General features: G+C 49.1%; 1 protein-coding gene across 1 annotated transcript in view; it reads left to right on the top strand.

The window, feature by feature from the left end:
• Nucleotides 1-14,618, top strand: part of Igf1r (insulin like growth factor 1 receptor) — a 292,337-nt gene that overhangs the window by 267,648 nt on the left and 10,071 nt on the right. The window contains exons 18-20 of the mRNA XM_028872783.2: nucleotides 3,357-3,522; nucleotides 6,368-6,497; nucleotides 10,049-10,183. Coding sequence (XP_028728616.1) covers nucleotides 3,357-3,522; nucleotides 6,368-6,497; nucleotides 10,049-10,183 — 431 coding nt within the window. The remainder of the gene's footprint in view (nucleotides 1-3,356; nucleotides 3,523-6,367; nucleotides 6,498-10,048; nucleotides 10,184-14,618) is intronic.

Raw genomic sequence — 14,618 nt, 5'->3', positions numbered from 1 at the left:
GGTGCTCAGACATACATGTAGGCACAACACCCATGTACATAACATGTTAATAACACATAAAGAGACAAGGTGAATTACTAAAAGCCACTTTCAGAAGTAAAACTTACCTTTAAATTCACCTGATCTAAGTTTTGTCTTTCTAACTCAAGTCAGAATAAAAAAAAAGTATTTGCATGTATATCCTAGCTTTGTTATCTATACCCCAGCTCCACTGTCTGTACCCCAGCTCCAGTGTCTGTACCCCAGCTCCAGTGTCTGCACCCCAGCTCCAGTGTCTGCACCCCAGCTCCACTGTCTGAACCCCAGCTCCACTGTCTGCACCCCAGCTCCACTGTCTGCACCCCAGCTTCACTGTCTGCACCCCAGCTCCACTGTCTGTACCCCAGCTCCACTGTCTGCACCCCAGCTCCAGTGTCTGCACCCCAGCTCCAGTATCTGTACCCCAGCTCCAGTGTCTGCACCCCAGCTCCAGTGTCTGTACCCTAGCTCCAGTGTCTGCACCCCAGCTCCACTGTCTGCACCCCAGCTCCAGTATCTGTACCCCAGCTCCAGTGTCTGTACCCCAGCTCCAGTATCTGTACCCCAGCTCTAGTGTCTGCACCCCAGCTCCACTGTCTGCACCCCAGCTCCAGTATCTGCACCCCAGCTCCACTGTCTGTACCCCAGCTCCAGTGTCTGTATCCCAGCTCCACTGTCTGCACCCCAACTCCAGTGTCTATATCCTAGCTTCAGTATATTCTGCCTCTCCTCCATTGGAATTTGCATATTTACCTTGAGAGATGTATGGATGGGTGCTCATCTTAGGGAGCTATAACCCAATTAAAGATTTCTACTCTCTTTCAATGAGGGGAAAATGACAGCATGATATCATGAACTGACAAAAAGTCAGCCTTTGCTGCATATAATTAAATCCTTTTTGTTGATTGTTTTTCACATGGTGAGTGACAGCCTCCTGTTGAACACTTATACAGCATTCCTATTCCAATATGTGTTAGGAGCCTAAATACTTGTCACCTGCAGAGGTCCTACGTTGCCATGCATATTTAAAACCCTAGAGGTACTAAAAGACAGTGTGAGAGGGGAAGTACCAGTGTAAAAGAAATGGGAGATTCAGGCTGCCTCCAGATGCTGTCACATCCCCTGGAAACATCCCCTGAATTGAAGCGGAATGATTAAATAAATGAATCCACTAAGCCTATCATGATATACGGAGAGTACTCCTAGGCATGCTGGAGGGCTGTTACCTGGTTTCTAGATTCCAGCATCCCATGAGAACTTAGCGACCCTGGGCAAGAGCCAGCATTCCCGGGGTGTTCATTGTGGCTAGAGTACATGAGGCCTGTGTAGAGCCGCCCAGATAGTGTGATCTCCAGCCCTTGTCATGGTCTTCCTGTGACTCTCAAAATAACTCAGGAGGTGGGTGGATGGGACCTAGGAAAGTGAGATGACTTCATAGTGTTGTATGAGATACTTTGCACTTGGGCAAACCAAGGCATAATTTGTTGTATGGTACAGACTCACAAGCTTGTTAGTGTCTAAACAATGGGAGCATGGTTTTCACATGGAGTTGGGGTGACAGGGAGCCTTCAGATTTGTGTGTGTGTGTCTGTCTGTCTGTCTGTGTGTGTGTACTTGCATACACCTTGAGGGAGTTGGTTCTCTTCACTTACCATGCCTGTCTTGGGGGATTGTCTTAGGGTTTCTATTGCTGTGAAGAGGCACCATGACTACAGCAACTGTTACAAAGAAAAACATTTAATTGGGGCTGGCTTATATAGTTCAGAGGTTTAGTCCGTTGTTGTCATGGTGGCACACGGTTAGACATGGTGCTGGAGAGGTAGCTGAGAGTTCTCCATCTGGATCTGTAGAGAGCAGGAAGAGAGTGAGCCACTAGGCCTGGCTAGAGCTACTGAACTGTCAAAGCCCACACCCAGTGACACGCTTCCTCCAACCAGGCCACCCCTCCCTATGAGTCTGTGGGAGCCGTTTGCATTTAGACCGCCACAGAGATTGAGCAAAGGTCTCCTCAGTCTTGACAGCATGCTTTTACTGGCTAAGCATCTCACCAGCCCCTTAGGCACAACTTAGCTTATTTTGTCAAAATTAATTTATCGCTCCTTAGATTAATTCTTTTCAGGGCCAAAGGCATTGCCCTCCTCTGCAAAACAGGGTCTTGGTCCATGTTGTGGTCCCTGACCTTGTTTTCCCCCAAGGTGAACTCATTTGAACTTTAGTTGTCCTCAGTGCCCATAAAAAACAATAATCCAAGATGAAAGTGTTAGTCTCCAGATTGTGGTACCTTAGAAGAAGGGCATGAAGACGAGTAAGTCCTGGCAGCTTACACGGGAAATCAGGCATGTGGTGTCCCATTTAGGAAGCACACTTGTTCGGTCTGGCCTTTGCACAGGTGTGCTGTCCTTCCTCTTTCTTGCACTTTGTGATTGTGGAAGTCAAAGGGGCATTAAACTAGTGAGAACCTAAGTAACTGAGAATCCTTGATACCAAAGCTTGCTGTTTCACTGGAAATACCTTCCGTCCTGCTCCAGATAGGAAATAGTGGACGGGGAGATGGCTCCCTGGTTAAAGCCCCACAAGCACGAGTTCAGGTCCCTGGACATCAGTAAATGCTGGGTTATCACTAAATACTTGTCACCTGCAGAGGTCCTCCTACGTTGCCATGCATATTTAAAACCCTAGAGATACTAAAAGACAGTGTGAGAGGGGGAAGTACCAGTGTAAAAGAAATGGGAGATTCAGGCTGCCTCCAGATGCTGTCACATCCCCTGGAAACATCCCTTGAATTGAAGCAGGAATGATTAAATAAATGAATGAGCTCCACTAAACCTATCATGAAATACGGAGAGTACTCCTAGGCATGCTGGAGGGCTAGGGTGCGGCAGGGTGGGTGCGGCAGTCCACCTATAATTCCAGCCTTGGAAGGATGAATCGGGATGCCCAGAGTCAGCTCTGTTAACCAGCTTTGGGATGGATGGGGAGACCCTGCCTCAGTGAATAGATGGAGGAGCAATTAAAGGTGATTCCTGACATCATTCATGCATGTGTATACATGGGTGTGGAGTGGACAGAGAGAACGAACGGGTAATGATGGACCCAAGGGGAGTACAGTTGATGTTTGCCCTCGCCGCCCTGTGATATGGTCAGGGAACAAGCAGAGCAGACAACACCAGAGCTCAGCAATGATAGGTTCCTCCTGAGCAAGTCCTGACTTCCTGCAGGCCTCCTCTGGAGCTCAGATTAAATGAACATGGGTTTTCCACACCTAGAATAAACCTTTCAGTTAGGGGGGGGATATGTCCCAGATGCTCACGTTTTGTTTTGTTTTGTTTTTAAATCAGCAACAGAATAATGTAGTCCTAATTCCTCCGAGTTTAAGCAAGATGATCCAGATGGCCGGAGAGATTGCAGACGGCATGGCGTACCTCAACGCCAACAAGTTCGTCCACAGAGACCTTGCTGCTCGGAACTGCATGGTAGCTGAAGACTTCACAGTCAAAATTGGAGGTGTGTCCTTTGCGTTCCTGACTGGAGCAGAAACTGAGCTCTCAGGTGCTTTAGGGCCTTCGCAGGGGTGAGACTGCCCCTGGAAAGGTTTTCAGGACGTCCCCGAGGTACAGAGGCTGGTCTTTGAGTGCTAAGATGTGTGATTGTCTATTTCTGCCTGTAATCCTGAGAGCACCTTAACGTGGTGGTCCAGATAGGAGCCATGGTTCTCGGGTAGAATGTGGGTTACAGAAATAATCAGGACAGCTTGCCTCCTCGAGTAACTTTGGTTTGAGGATAAAAATCAGCATCCAATCCCCTGTCGAGTTTATTAGCTTACAAAGAACATTGTCCCTACGTAGGCCTATGAGGCTCCTAGGAGGCATTGCCCCTATGATGAAGCCCCTGCATAGAGAGTAGTGGTGGTGATAAGGTAGGTGTGTGAGGTGAGAGAGAGCCCTGCTTACTGCCTCTCACCCCTGGGACTGCTCGGCCCAGAGTTCTCCCCTCTCCTGCTGCCAGAGATTGAACCCAGGACCTCATGCATGCTAGTTAAACACTCTACCGCTGAGCTGCATCCTCCAGTGGTAGCTCCAGGCTCTTGACCTTTCTGTCATACGTAGGACTTCCACCGTGACCGTAGCCGCTCAGTCTGCCTGCCCGTTAGACCCCACGTTGCTGCCAACACCTTGTGATATGAAAACACCGGTTGGACTTTATTTCTGGTCACTAGCTAGAGACGCTCCCCAGCCTTTCCATTCATATGTGTTTATTATTTGTCTTTTAATAATTTTTTTTTTAAGTAGTGACAAAGTTGCTCAGGAAACCACCTGCATTTACCAGGCCTTTACCTTCCTACTGTGACAGGACAGCAGTTCAGAAACATACCGAGTGCCCATCCCGAGAAAGAGCAGAGGGAACAGCATACATCAAAAGCTATCAGCCACTAGCCTTTGGCCACCTCTTGAACGTGCGTTCTAGAGATGTTTTACTTGCCTAAACCCTAGCAGTGATTTTTTTTTTAAATGAACTCTTTGGTCTCTTAAGTGAGCAATGAATATTTTCTCTACAGAAGTATCCAAAGTAGGGCTCTCTGTCTTCATTTGCTTTGATTGCAGGAGTTGGGGGTGTCGGCATGCAGCTGTATTATAGAGCAGACATCCGTCATTTGGAGTTACTCAGAGTCCCCCAGCATACCTGTCCCTGGGTTTGCATGCTCATTTTTGGAGCCCTTGGGAGCCCAGCTTGGTGGTCAGCCGCCAAGAGGCTATCCTGCCCCAGAGTTTCTAGATAAAAACCATCCTCCTACCATGCCTTTGTGATGGATCCTTCCTGCCTCCTGTTCACTCACTGATGCTTGAGGACATGCTTTACTCCTTAAAGGAAGCCACTCTGGGTGGTCTGGGATGAGTTTCCTTCCATTTGAGGGGCGTGCTTCCCCTCCTCTGAAATGAGAGTGTACTGGGACAGCCAGGACGCGAGCACGAAGAACCTGGTGTAGACAGCAAGCCTGTGTCCTCATCCCGCACTCCCATGCATGCCTCCCAGCACAGGCGGAAACTCAGTTAAGGCTGCTCTTGTCCCACTTTGCATTACAGTTGGGAAAAACACTTTTTTGTCCTTCTTGCCTTTTTAAAATCCAAATCAGTAAGGATTATATTCGCTGTTTAACCATGTGGCACACTCAGGAGGATAGTTTCTCTTGGAATTGTGATTTTTTTCTTTCTTTCTAGAATTGAATTCTGTGTGCGTATTTAGGAAGATAGGGTTTGTTCTGTTTTTCTTTTGCATTTAGAAAGGGAGATTGTTTTCTAGAATTCCCCTGTTATGCAAGTCAAAGCAGATCCTCTCATTTGCATGTCACTGGATTAATTCAGGGATGAGACTTGAGCACTTCCTTTTTCCTCCTCAGCGTCCCCCAGTACCTCTCGTCTCAGGGATGACACACCCCAAGTCTGTTCCCCAGAGGCAGCTGGTAGTTTGTACACAGTGCAAGTCAATTGTGTTAGTTAACATCCAAGATACTTCATTCTCCGTGGGGTTTGCTTGGCCTCTGGGACCTCTTTGTGGCACCACTTAGAGATGTGAAGGGACGTTTTTAAAGTAGAGCAGCTCTTTCTCCCAGGAAGGAGAATGGAAGAGTTTATATGAGAAAAGATGGTGTGATTGAGTGGAAAATCAAAATTTGATGAAGACACAATAATGTGAGATTATAAAGCAAGCCTGCCATCAACCATAATTATGTGACAACTTCAGGAGACTCAGAAAATGGAAGAAATTTTCAAAAATGAGTGGGAGTATTGTGTTGGGAAAGGGTGTTGGGTAATAGCTCCAGGAGCCTGGTAAAGAGGATCTCAGCTACTCACTGTGTACTTTTATCTTCATGAATTGTTACTCCAAATATCTTCTCCCCACTAAGTGGTAAAAGGCCTTTTCCTCAGTAGCAGAACCATGCTACCAAGTAAATGAGGTCCACATCCTCCAGCGTATGTGATCAGGCTTTAAAACTGCGTGTCACTCAGCCTTGGTCTGCGCCGTGTATATTTTCTTGATAAATCGTGGTATTCAATAATTTGCAAACAGCTTCTCACTTTAAATGCAATAAGGGAATTAACTTCTTAAAGGAACCAGATTATAAATTATTGAGACCAAAGATGTCTTGTGTTTGACTGATCTTGTCTTACTCTGCCTGCCTTATAAAATTACAAGCTGTAATGCTAAGCCTCTTAAGAGTGCAGCAAGGACGGGTCTCACCTTGAATGTGGAGAAAGGCCGAGGACGCCGTTCTGGGGCAGCCACAGAGCCTTTGCTGCTTGCCCCAAGACCTGATTCAGCTAAGTGACTGTGCCTTCTCTTCACTCTCCAGACTTTGGCATGACACGAGACATCTATGAGACAGACTACTACCGGAAGGGAGGGAAGGGGCTGCTGCCTGTGCGCTGGATGTCTCCTGAGTCCCTCAAGGATGGAGTCTTCACTACTCATTCAGATGTCTGGTATGAAAGTTTCCCTGCATGGCCAGCTTGGACCCTCCGGCTTCAGGCTCCTGGGTCATTCTCTTCCTGGTCCCTGTTCACTGTCACCCGTTGCCAGCTTGAGTTCAGCGTTCAGTGCTCCATAGCCCTTTGTCTTTGAGATGTTCCTGTGTGGAGTCTATTAGAACAAGAAGGTATTTGTGGGACTCAAGGAGTATGTAGAAGCAGCATTCTCCCCCTTCTAGCTGATACTGTGTTTCCAAGGAGCGGGGAAATGCCCGAAGTCTGAGCCTTCATTTATGTCTATTTCTCCTCTGTCTGTGCCTCCCTCTCTGTTTCTCACTCTCAGTAGCTTGGGACTATGTATGCGCTCTTGCCATTGAACCTTCAGATTGCAGGCAGCGCTTTTATTTCAACCCGAGGCTGGAGGGTGGCAGTAGTGGTTTCCTGTTGGTCCCACCCAATGTCTCTCTCTCTCTCTCTCTCTCTCTACACACACACACACACACACACACACACACACACACACACACACACACACACACACACACACCATGGATGTCCGTCGCTGCTGACCCCAAGCATCTTCCTTAGGAACAAAAGCGTCGTGTGGAGGCACGATGGCCGAGGGGTGCAGAGACTTCTCTGCAGTACTGTTTACCGCCGTTCCCTGGAAACGCTGTGTAGAGGTCATCGGGTTCCAAAATACAAGTGGAGTTGTTGGCAGGCGAGAGCCCTGGCACGTCCCCCTCCTCGAATGTCAGCAAGCGTCTTGGCTTTCCTCTCGGGGGATCCCGTTGCTGTTGTGTGACAAAAACAGTAGTTGTTTACTCCCAACCGAAGATGACCACACAGAGGAACTATCCCAGTAGTGACTGACATCATTTTTTTAGCCTCCTGAACCTTTCCCACTCAAGAGCCTTGGCTCTTCTATGGAAGACAGGTGCAAATTGGAAATAGCTGTTGAATCTGACCCAGCACCGCCTGGCTGTTTCCTGACTCCAGGATGAGGCCTGTCCTGCAGTTAGCTCATCCAAAGTTCCCTCTTTTCTGTCAAATCAGAGCACAGGTTTAGAGGAGGTGGCAGGCGAGGGCACACCTAGAGCCACACTTGTTCTGTTTACTCTGGGCTTCATGTTCCTAGAAGCTTTGAGGTCAGCTTGCAGGGTAGGAAAGCAAAGTCAGCAGAGGGAAACAAAAGTGAAGTCTCACGTAGACTCATTCCACCCCAATTCTGGGTAGCAGCTGTCAGTACAAGCCTCGGCAAGGGGCACATGGGGTGCTCCCTGCCGATTTCCCCCACTTGGACTACAAAGCTGTTACAAAGCAACAAGAAAATGTCTGTAGAAAGAGGAAAGGCCTTTGAAATTCATTCCATCAGATGCCAAGGCATGGACGGTGCTCTGGATATTTGTTTTCTCAGCCCAGCCTTTGGGCATACAGCTGAGGACAGCGAGGACACTGGAATGGATAAAGTGTTTCTCAACTCTAACTGAAGTTGTGCCTCTTAGAAGAATGGCGATCATTTTAGACTGAATTCATAATCATAAGACAGTTGTTCCTAAGTAGGTAAAAATCCAAAACAAATTTCAAAGAGTTTCGTTTGGCTTTGTAGGAGCCCTTAGGAACAAGGCATTGGGAGGGACTTTTAAGTCAAGCCAGGCCCTGAATCCCACCTACTACATTTATCACAGCTGTTATTTGAGCTTCTGTGGAAATGTTCCAGGGACTGTCCCCTCCCTCACAAGGGCAGGCAGGCAAGCCTGTGTCTCTAGACAGCTTTATTCTTGTTCTATGCTCTGTCTTCGTATCCTCCATATTGGCAGACTGCTGGTGTGGACCAGGATGCTGGCTGCAGGGAGTTGAGGAGGAAAACGGGGTGCCTGATAAAGTTAGCTTGGAGACATGCTGAGTTCCTCAAGTGTCAAGCAACCAGCCGTCTAGATAAGGCAGTCAGAGCTCAGGGCCAAGGCTGTTACTGAATGCCTGGAAGCCTGTGGTACACCACGGGAGGCGTTGGAAGCAAGGGAAGCTGGCCCGGAAGGGAACCTTGTCAAGACCAGCCTGCAGTTGACAAGAGTAGAAAAACCACATACGTCACAGCTTGACTCGGGCCATATTTCAGACGTGAGGGTGGGCGCTGCCGTCTACAGAGAGCACCTCTGACGTGGCCATGCATGGAGGCCCTGGAAGGCAGATTCTGTGACTGCAGTTGACAGGAAACCCATTTCTCGGAGCCCAAGTTTTTCAGAGCCATGATTTCACTGCAGAGTGTGGCTTGTTTGGGTCTTTTGTACAATTTGAAGACTAAATCGTAGTCACTGCTCGTTCCGAAGAACCTTGGGTCTGGCTGCCGAGGTTCTCTTCCTGTCTAACATTGCTTAGTATCAATTTGTACAAAAAAACCTTTTGTTCGTAGGAGGGAGCCGAATTGACGAGCCAGACATTACGATCCAATCAGAGGCTTCCTGCTTCAGCTTAGGCCGGGATTCTCAGAGTGCTAAGTGGAAAACACCAGTCCCAGGTTCTTCTGTGGGGCTCAACCCCACTAGGGTTACCAAAGTTTCCTGTTGGCTTGCAATAGACAGCCTGCTTTACTCCATTTATACAACCCAAGTGGGAGAGCAGATAGGCCAGGGAGGATTTGGCAAAGGCAGGGATTCTCTCTGAGAAGGTGTGTTCACACTACAGTTGACAGTACCACCCTGTTACCCACTTGAAGTTTCTGCACACGTGGATCTCCTATAGTCTGATTTTCTGGGCTGACAGGCAAACTGTACACTTCACTGCTCTGCCTGCTGAGTTTATAGACCTCAGCCAGCCTCCAGACCAAAGGACTCTTCGTCAGGTATGACATGCACCATGGGCCAGTGCATCTTACCCCAGCTCCCTACCTGACACAGCCCCCTCCCCAGCCAGTGGCTCCTGAGTTCTGTCGGGGGTGAGTTTTCATCTTCCTTGATCCAAGTCAAGATCCTACACAACTTTAGACCTTCTAAGACCCAGCTCCCCACCCACCCCACACCTATCAGATCAGAACTGCTCTGGAGAACCCAGGTGTCCATCTGTTTTAAGAACTCCAAGCAGATCCTCCTTTGCAGTAGTGTGGAGAACCATCAGCAAAGAGATTTGCAGACTGTGATTAAAAAAAACAGAAACCCATCCCCTAATGAGACAGTTAAGATGTTTGGCTGTCCCAAGCCAATGACCAGGCGGGGACCTGGTCCTCTGCATTCTGTGCTGAGTGAAAGCTAGTTGGGCTTATATCCACCAAGTAATGGCTGGGACCAGGTGCTGAAGTTGAAACTATGTGAAGGATACTAGAAGCCTCGCAACCTCAGCTGCCTCCGCCACGCCACCTGGGCTGTAGTGGCCCTACAGGGAGCATTAGCAGTCACAGAGAAGGCCAGATAACCCACACCTAGCCAGGTAGCTGGTTTGACATATAAAATGTGCTGTCACCACATTGAGGAGCTTTTTCAGCACCTGGGGTTGAAAAAAACGCTAACAAGGAAGGGGACCTGATCCCGCCCATCCTTTTCTGAGCTACTCAAGTTTTGTTTCTCCCATAGGTCCTTTGGGGTTGTCCTCTGGGAAATTGCCACACTGGCTGAGCAACCATACCAAGGCTTGTCCAACGAGCAAGTTCTTCGCTTCGTCATGGAGGGCGGCCTTCTGGACAAGCCGGACAACTGCCCTGACATGCTGTATGTATTTCCTCCGCCCCTTAGGATTAGTAACTCCAGAGGCAGGCCCTCTTGCCGTGGGTACAGGAGAGCATTAGACGAGGGCTTATCTGTCTCTTGTTGGAGATGAGCTTTGTTGGTTCTGTGACTTTGTGCAATGTCTTAATCCCATCCCGTAGTCCTTAGTCCCCAATGCTGATTGGCACTTGGCACTGTGGTTTCTCAGGCCCCCTGTCTATGTGAAATATGGGACGATAGCAATCCTGGCTCGGGTTTTTCCATGCAAAATTTAGTTTTTAAGGCAATAATGCAACAGTTAATACTGTTAAGCCAGAGTCCAGAGCTCCCCCAAGCTATGGGCAGACCTGACGGGTCTGTACAGCAGGCTCACATGGAGCTTTGCGGTCGAGATCACTCTCTTGCACTCATAGGCTAAACCTCAGACAGCCCCAATACCAGGTCACAAACCGTCTGCTTTCAGCTTCATCCCCATGAGTCGTACAGACCAGCAGCCAGGTTGAGCTCATCTCTCTTGGGACATACTCTTCTAGGCACACCCCCTTAGGGTGTGGGTGAAACTGTTGCCTTGCTCCCCTTCTGGTAAACTGGCATCCTGCGGTGGTTAGAGTTGTCAGGTGGTAGTAGCGTACCCATGGTGCCAATGTATGCGTCAGGGCTCAGCATCGTGACTTCCAGCAGTGCCTCCAAGGTAATCAGCTCACGGGGAGAAGCATCTGCTTCGGCTCCCAGTTGGGGAGGGGTGTAAGGGGGTTCCGTGGCTGTGGTGGCGAGGCAGCTCTGATGGTGGAATAAGACTGTCAGAGCAGACAGTCTCATTTGTGGGTAGAGAGGGAAGAAGAGCCATTCCAAGGCTGCAGTCCTGATGTCATCCTCCTGAGGGCACCCTCCTGCTAGGCTCCGCCTCTTAAAGGTTCCCCAGTGTTGCCAGGCTGGGGACGAAACTTCACCTAGGGGCCTTGGTGGGGCATTCAGCATCCATGTTTTGTCTGCAGCCTCTTGAGTGGAGGCCTTGCTTTGCCGTCCAGTGTTGGTGGCTCAGTGGGTCAGGAGAGTGGACCTTCCCAGAATGAGTCTCCAAGGGGGATAAGAAGGTATTCTGATTGGTTCATCAGGTACAGTTTGTGAGGGGTGTACTTGTTTTTGACGTGCACACCTTCAGGCAGGGTAAACATCAAGGTAGGTTCCCACCGATATGTCAAGACCAATATAGGAGTTTTCTAGAAACGCATTTCAAATCAGGTTCAGCTTCACTTGGGAAAGAATCCCAGGGGAATTGTCAGGATTTCTCGGTCTGTGCAAAAGACACTCATATCTACCTACCCTTCCTCAACAAACACGGACTCAGATGGAGCCTCCGATGGTGAGGTATGTACGGACAGAGGCTGGGTGTGTGGACAGTGGCCAGGAACCCCACACAGAGGTGCGAGTGACTGTGCTTGGAATCTTGTGAAAGTGCAGTAAAGGTGTGGGCCAGCCTGGTCCCACGCGAGGCTCCATCAGACGGTTCGTAGAAGTTAGCCCCTTGCAGTTGTAGGAATGAGGTCAGCTAGGGACAGTTTTGAGATCCTGGAGTCTGTGACCACCCCAGTCCTCACCACATCTGCACCCATCGCACTTTGCAACCCAGCACCTAGCTGCCTTCTCTTTTCTTGTTTTCCTCTTTAAGTCAGATCCACCCAGAATAGTCTCCTACTGGAGCAACTCCGCATCAGCTGGTGAGCAGCCTGGTCAAACACCCCATCATATTCAAGAGTCATACCCACTCACAGGCAAGGATAAGTAAAGACGGCCTCAGAAACACAAATCACTGTCCCGTCAGCAAAGACAGGCCTTCTTCTTACTCCAAAGCACCTGGAGTTTTGTTCCAGTATTGACCCTGAATGAGGTGTGTGTGGATTGATTTCCCTGACTCTGGCCAAGGGAGCCTGGGTGCACTGTGCACCCTATGATGCCAGGAGTATATTCTATGGGTGTTTTGCTCATTACCTGCTGTTTCTGAACATTGATCCAGCTAAAGCCTAACCCATCCAATAGATCCCTTACATGAATTAAAAGGGGATGTTATAAAGAGGATACCAGAGAATGTGCCCCTGTGAGGCCATCACCATTCCATTAGCAAGCCTATATGTTGGTTCTCAGTGTCTCCTCATAGACAGGACTGTGGAGTCAGACTGTAGCCTGGACCAGTGTACAGTGCCGAGTGTGTGCACAGGAAAAGCCACTAGAGATAGAAACCTCTGCTTCCCCGAGTGCAGTGCATACAGACGGAAAGACACTGGGTCTCCTGCATCTCTGGTCAGATCTTCTCAGGGAGTCTCCATGAATTCATTTGGACACCCCATCTCCCTACCTGTATCCAGAATTTAGTTGAAAATGTCTTCTCACAGACTTCCTAAAGGAAGCCTGGAGCAGCTTGATGAAGAGACACTCGCCTGAGCTCTCGAGATTGCTGCTGATCTCTGAGGCAGGGCTTTAGTCCTGTACCTGGGGCTGGGGGTGCGGGGGAGGTCAGATTTACTTCAGGTAGACACTGGTGTGTCTTTGCACCGTGTGAGGCCATGGCTTCTCTGAGGACCTCCACGTAGACTGAGGACATTTCTCTAACAGACTGGAGAGTATTTGTGGTGCTGTGGACCATATGCTCACTCTTACCCCTCAGCTTGCCACAGTGATGTAAACCAGATACAGAAATCAGCAAGTAGGGAGCCTTTGGGAGAAAGAATGTAGCCCAGGGCAATCTTCCTGCCTCAGCCTCCCCTGCTGCTGGCATTATAGGCTTGTGTCATTGGTGCCCAACTAAAACTTCATATTTTTTTTTATATTGAAGTTTGAATTTGTCCCATTCCTTCTTGTTTTTGTTTTTTTGAGACAGGGTTTCTCTGTGTTGTTTTGGTGCCTGTCCTGGATCTCCCTCTGTAGCCCAGGCTGGCCTCGAACTCACAGAGATCCGCCTGCCTCTGCCTCCCGAGTGCTGGGATTAAAGGCGTGCACCACCACCGCCCGGCTAATACTCGTGTTTTGTTTGTCTTACTTAGAAGGGCCTTACAAAATTGAAAAGGCAGCAGGCCGTCTTGAGCCACTGGCTTGTCCATTGCCTGCTGGGCCCTGGCATCATCTTCAAGGAGAGTACTGCCACAGTATCCTTTCTACACTGACCTCAGAAGGTCTGCACCCTGCAGGGGAGCTTACCTAGCGAAGCTCCATGGGTCCTAAGTGCTCCTCAGGGTACCCCTCACAGCCTTGCTTCCACCTCAGTGGGGCAGCAGTCTTCACACTAGGCCATGGTAAGACTAGTCGGTATTCAGGGCAGAGTTTAAAGGAAGGTGTATGAACATGGCTGCCCAGAAATTTGCTTGAGGGTGTAGCACATCAGCATAGATTTGGATACTAGAATCAGCGATGTTTCACAAGAGCTGAGAAACAGTTCAAAAGAGCAGGTGTGAGTTTCGTTCCTGTGGTTTAGGGCTAGTCACAGGAGAGGTATTGTTTTCTTTCTTTTTATACTGGGGCAAACATTTGTCTCAGAAACCCATGGGACTCCTGAAGTTGATCCATCTCCAGCTGACTGGATTTTTTTTTTCTTTTTGGTATGAATTTAATATGCTTGGGAAGCAGCCACCTGCCGTGGGAAAGGCAGTGGCCTTCCTGTTCCCATCATCGAGTGAGGAGGAAGTGTACACACAGAGGCTGCTCTTGAATGTGAAGTGATTGATTCGGAAGGCATTTCTGCTTTGCCATTCAGAACCCCATTGGCTGATTTGCCTCCTTTCTAAGAACAGAACAGAGTGGAGGGAGACAGGCTGGCTTCAGCGGGGAGTGTGGTGTCCTTCTGAATCCTCTGGGCTGCTGAGGAGAGGAAGCCGTGTTCTGGGAAAGGATTCTTTGGATGCAGTAAATGAACACCCTTGAGGGCAGTGTGAAACCTGTTGGGTCTCACCCGTAGAGAAGGGCTTCAGTGGTGTCCTTCCGAGGCAGGAGCAGCCCAGCCTGGCCATGTGTGTTGCGGCCTCAGTGTGCCTGCATGTGAACCAGGTTGCTTCGGGAGTAGCCAAGTGTCCAGTATCACAAATTGTTCTAGCTTTAGAGGAAAGGCTGCCGTGAAACCCCAGGGTACCCTGGACTGAGTGTCAGGGCCGTGGCTCCGTTCGAATTAATCTAGCAAGTCCCGTGAGATCGGAGCAGGACTGGTTTCCATGTTCACACTGTAGACAGAGCCCATCCTTACCCTCTCCACCCCGTGTGACATGCTTTCTTGTCGGACTGTCTTTGGACCGCCAGCCCGCAAATAATGACACAGAGACTTATGATTAATTATGAAAGCTTGGCCCTAGCTTAGGCTTGTTCCCAACTAGCTCTTACGACTTACCTAACCCATAATGTTTTTTCACTCTACGTCTGCCACGTGGCTCGGTTACCTCTTTGTAGTACAGCACAT

This window comes from Peromyscus leucopus, chromosome 1 (assembly GCF_004664715.2).
Source record: "Peromyscus leucopus breed LL Stock chromosome 1, UCI_PerLeu_2.1, whole genome shotgun sequence".
In the NCBI taxonomy this organism is placed as follows: domain Eukaryota; kingdom Metazoa; phylum Chordata; class Mammalia; order Rodentia; family Cricetidae; genus Peromyscus; species Peromyscus leucopus.
Note: the sequence above shows the minus strand (reverse complement) of the source record. Positions and strands in the feature narration are given on the sequence as shown.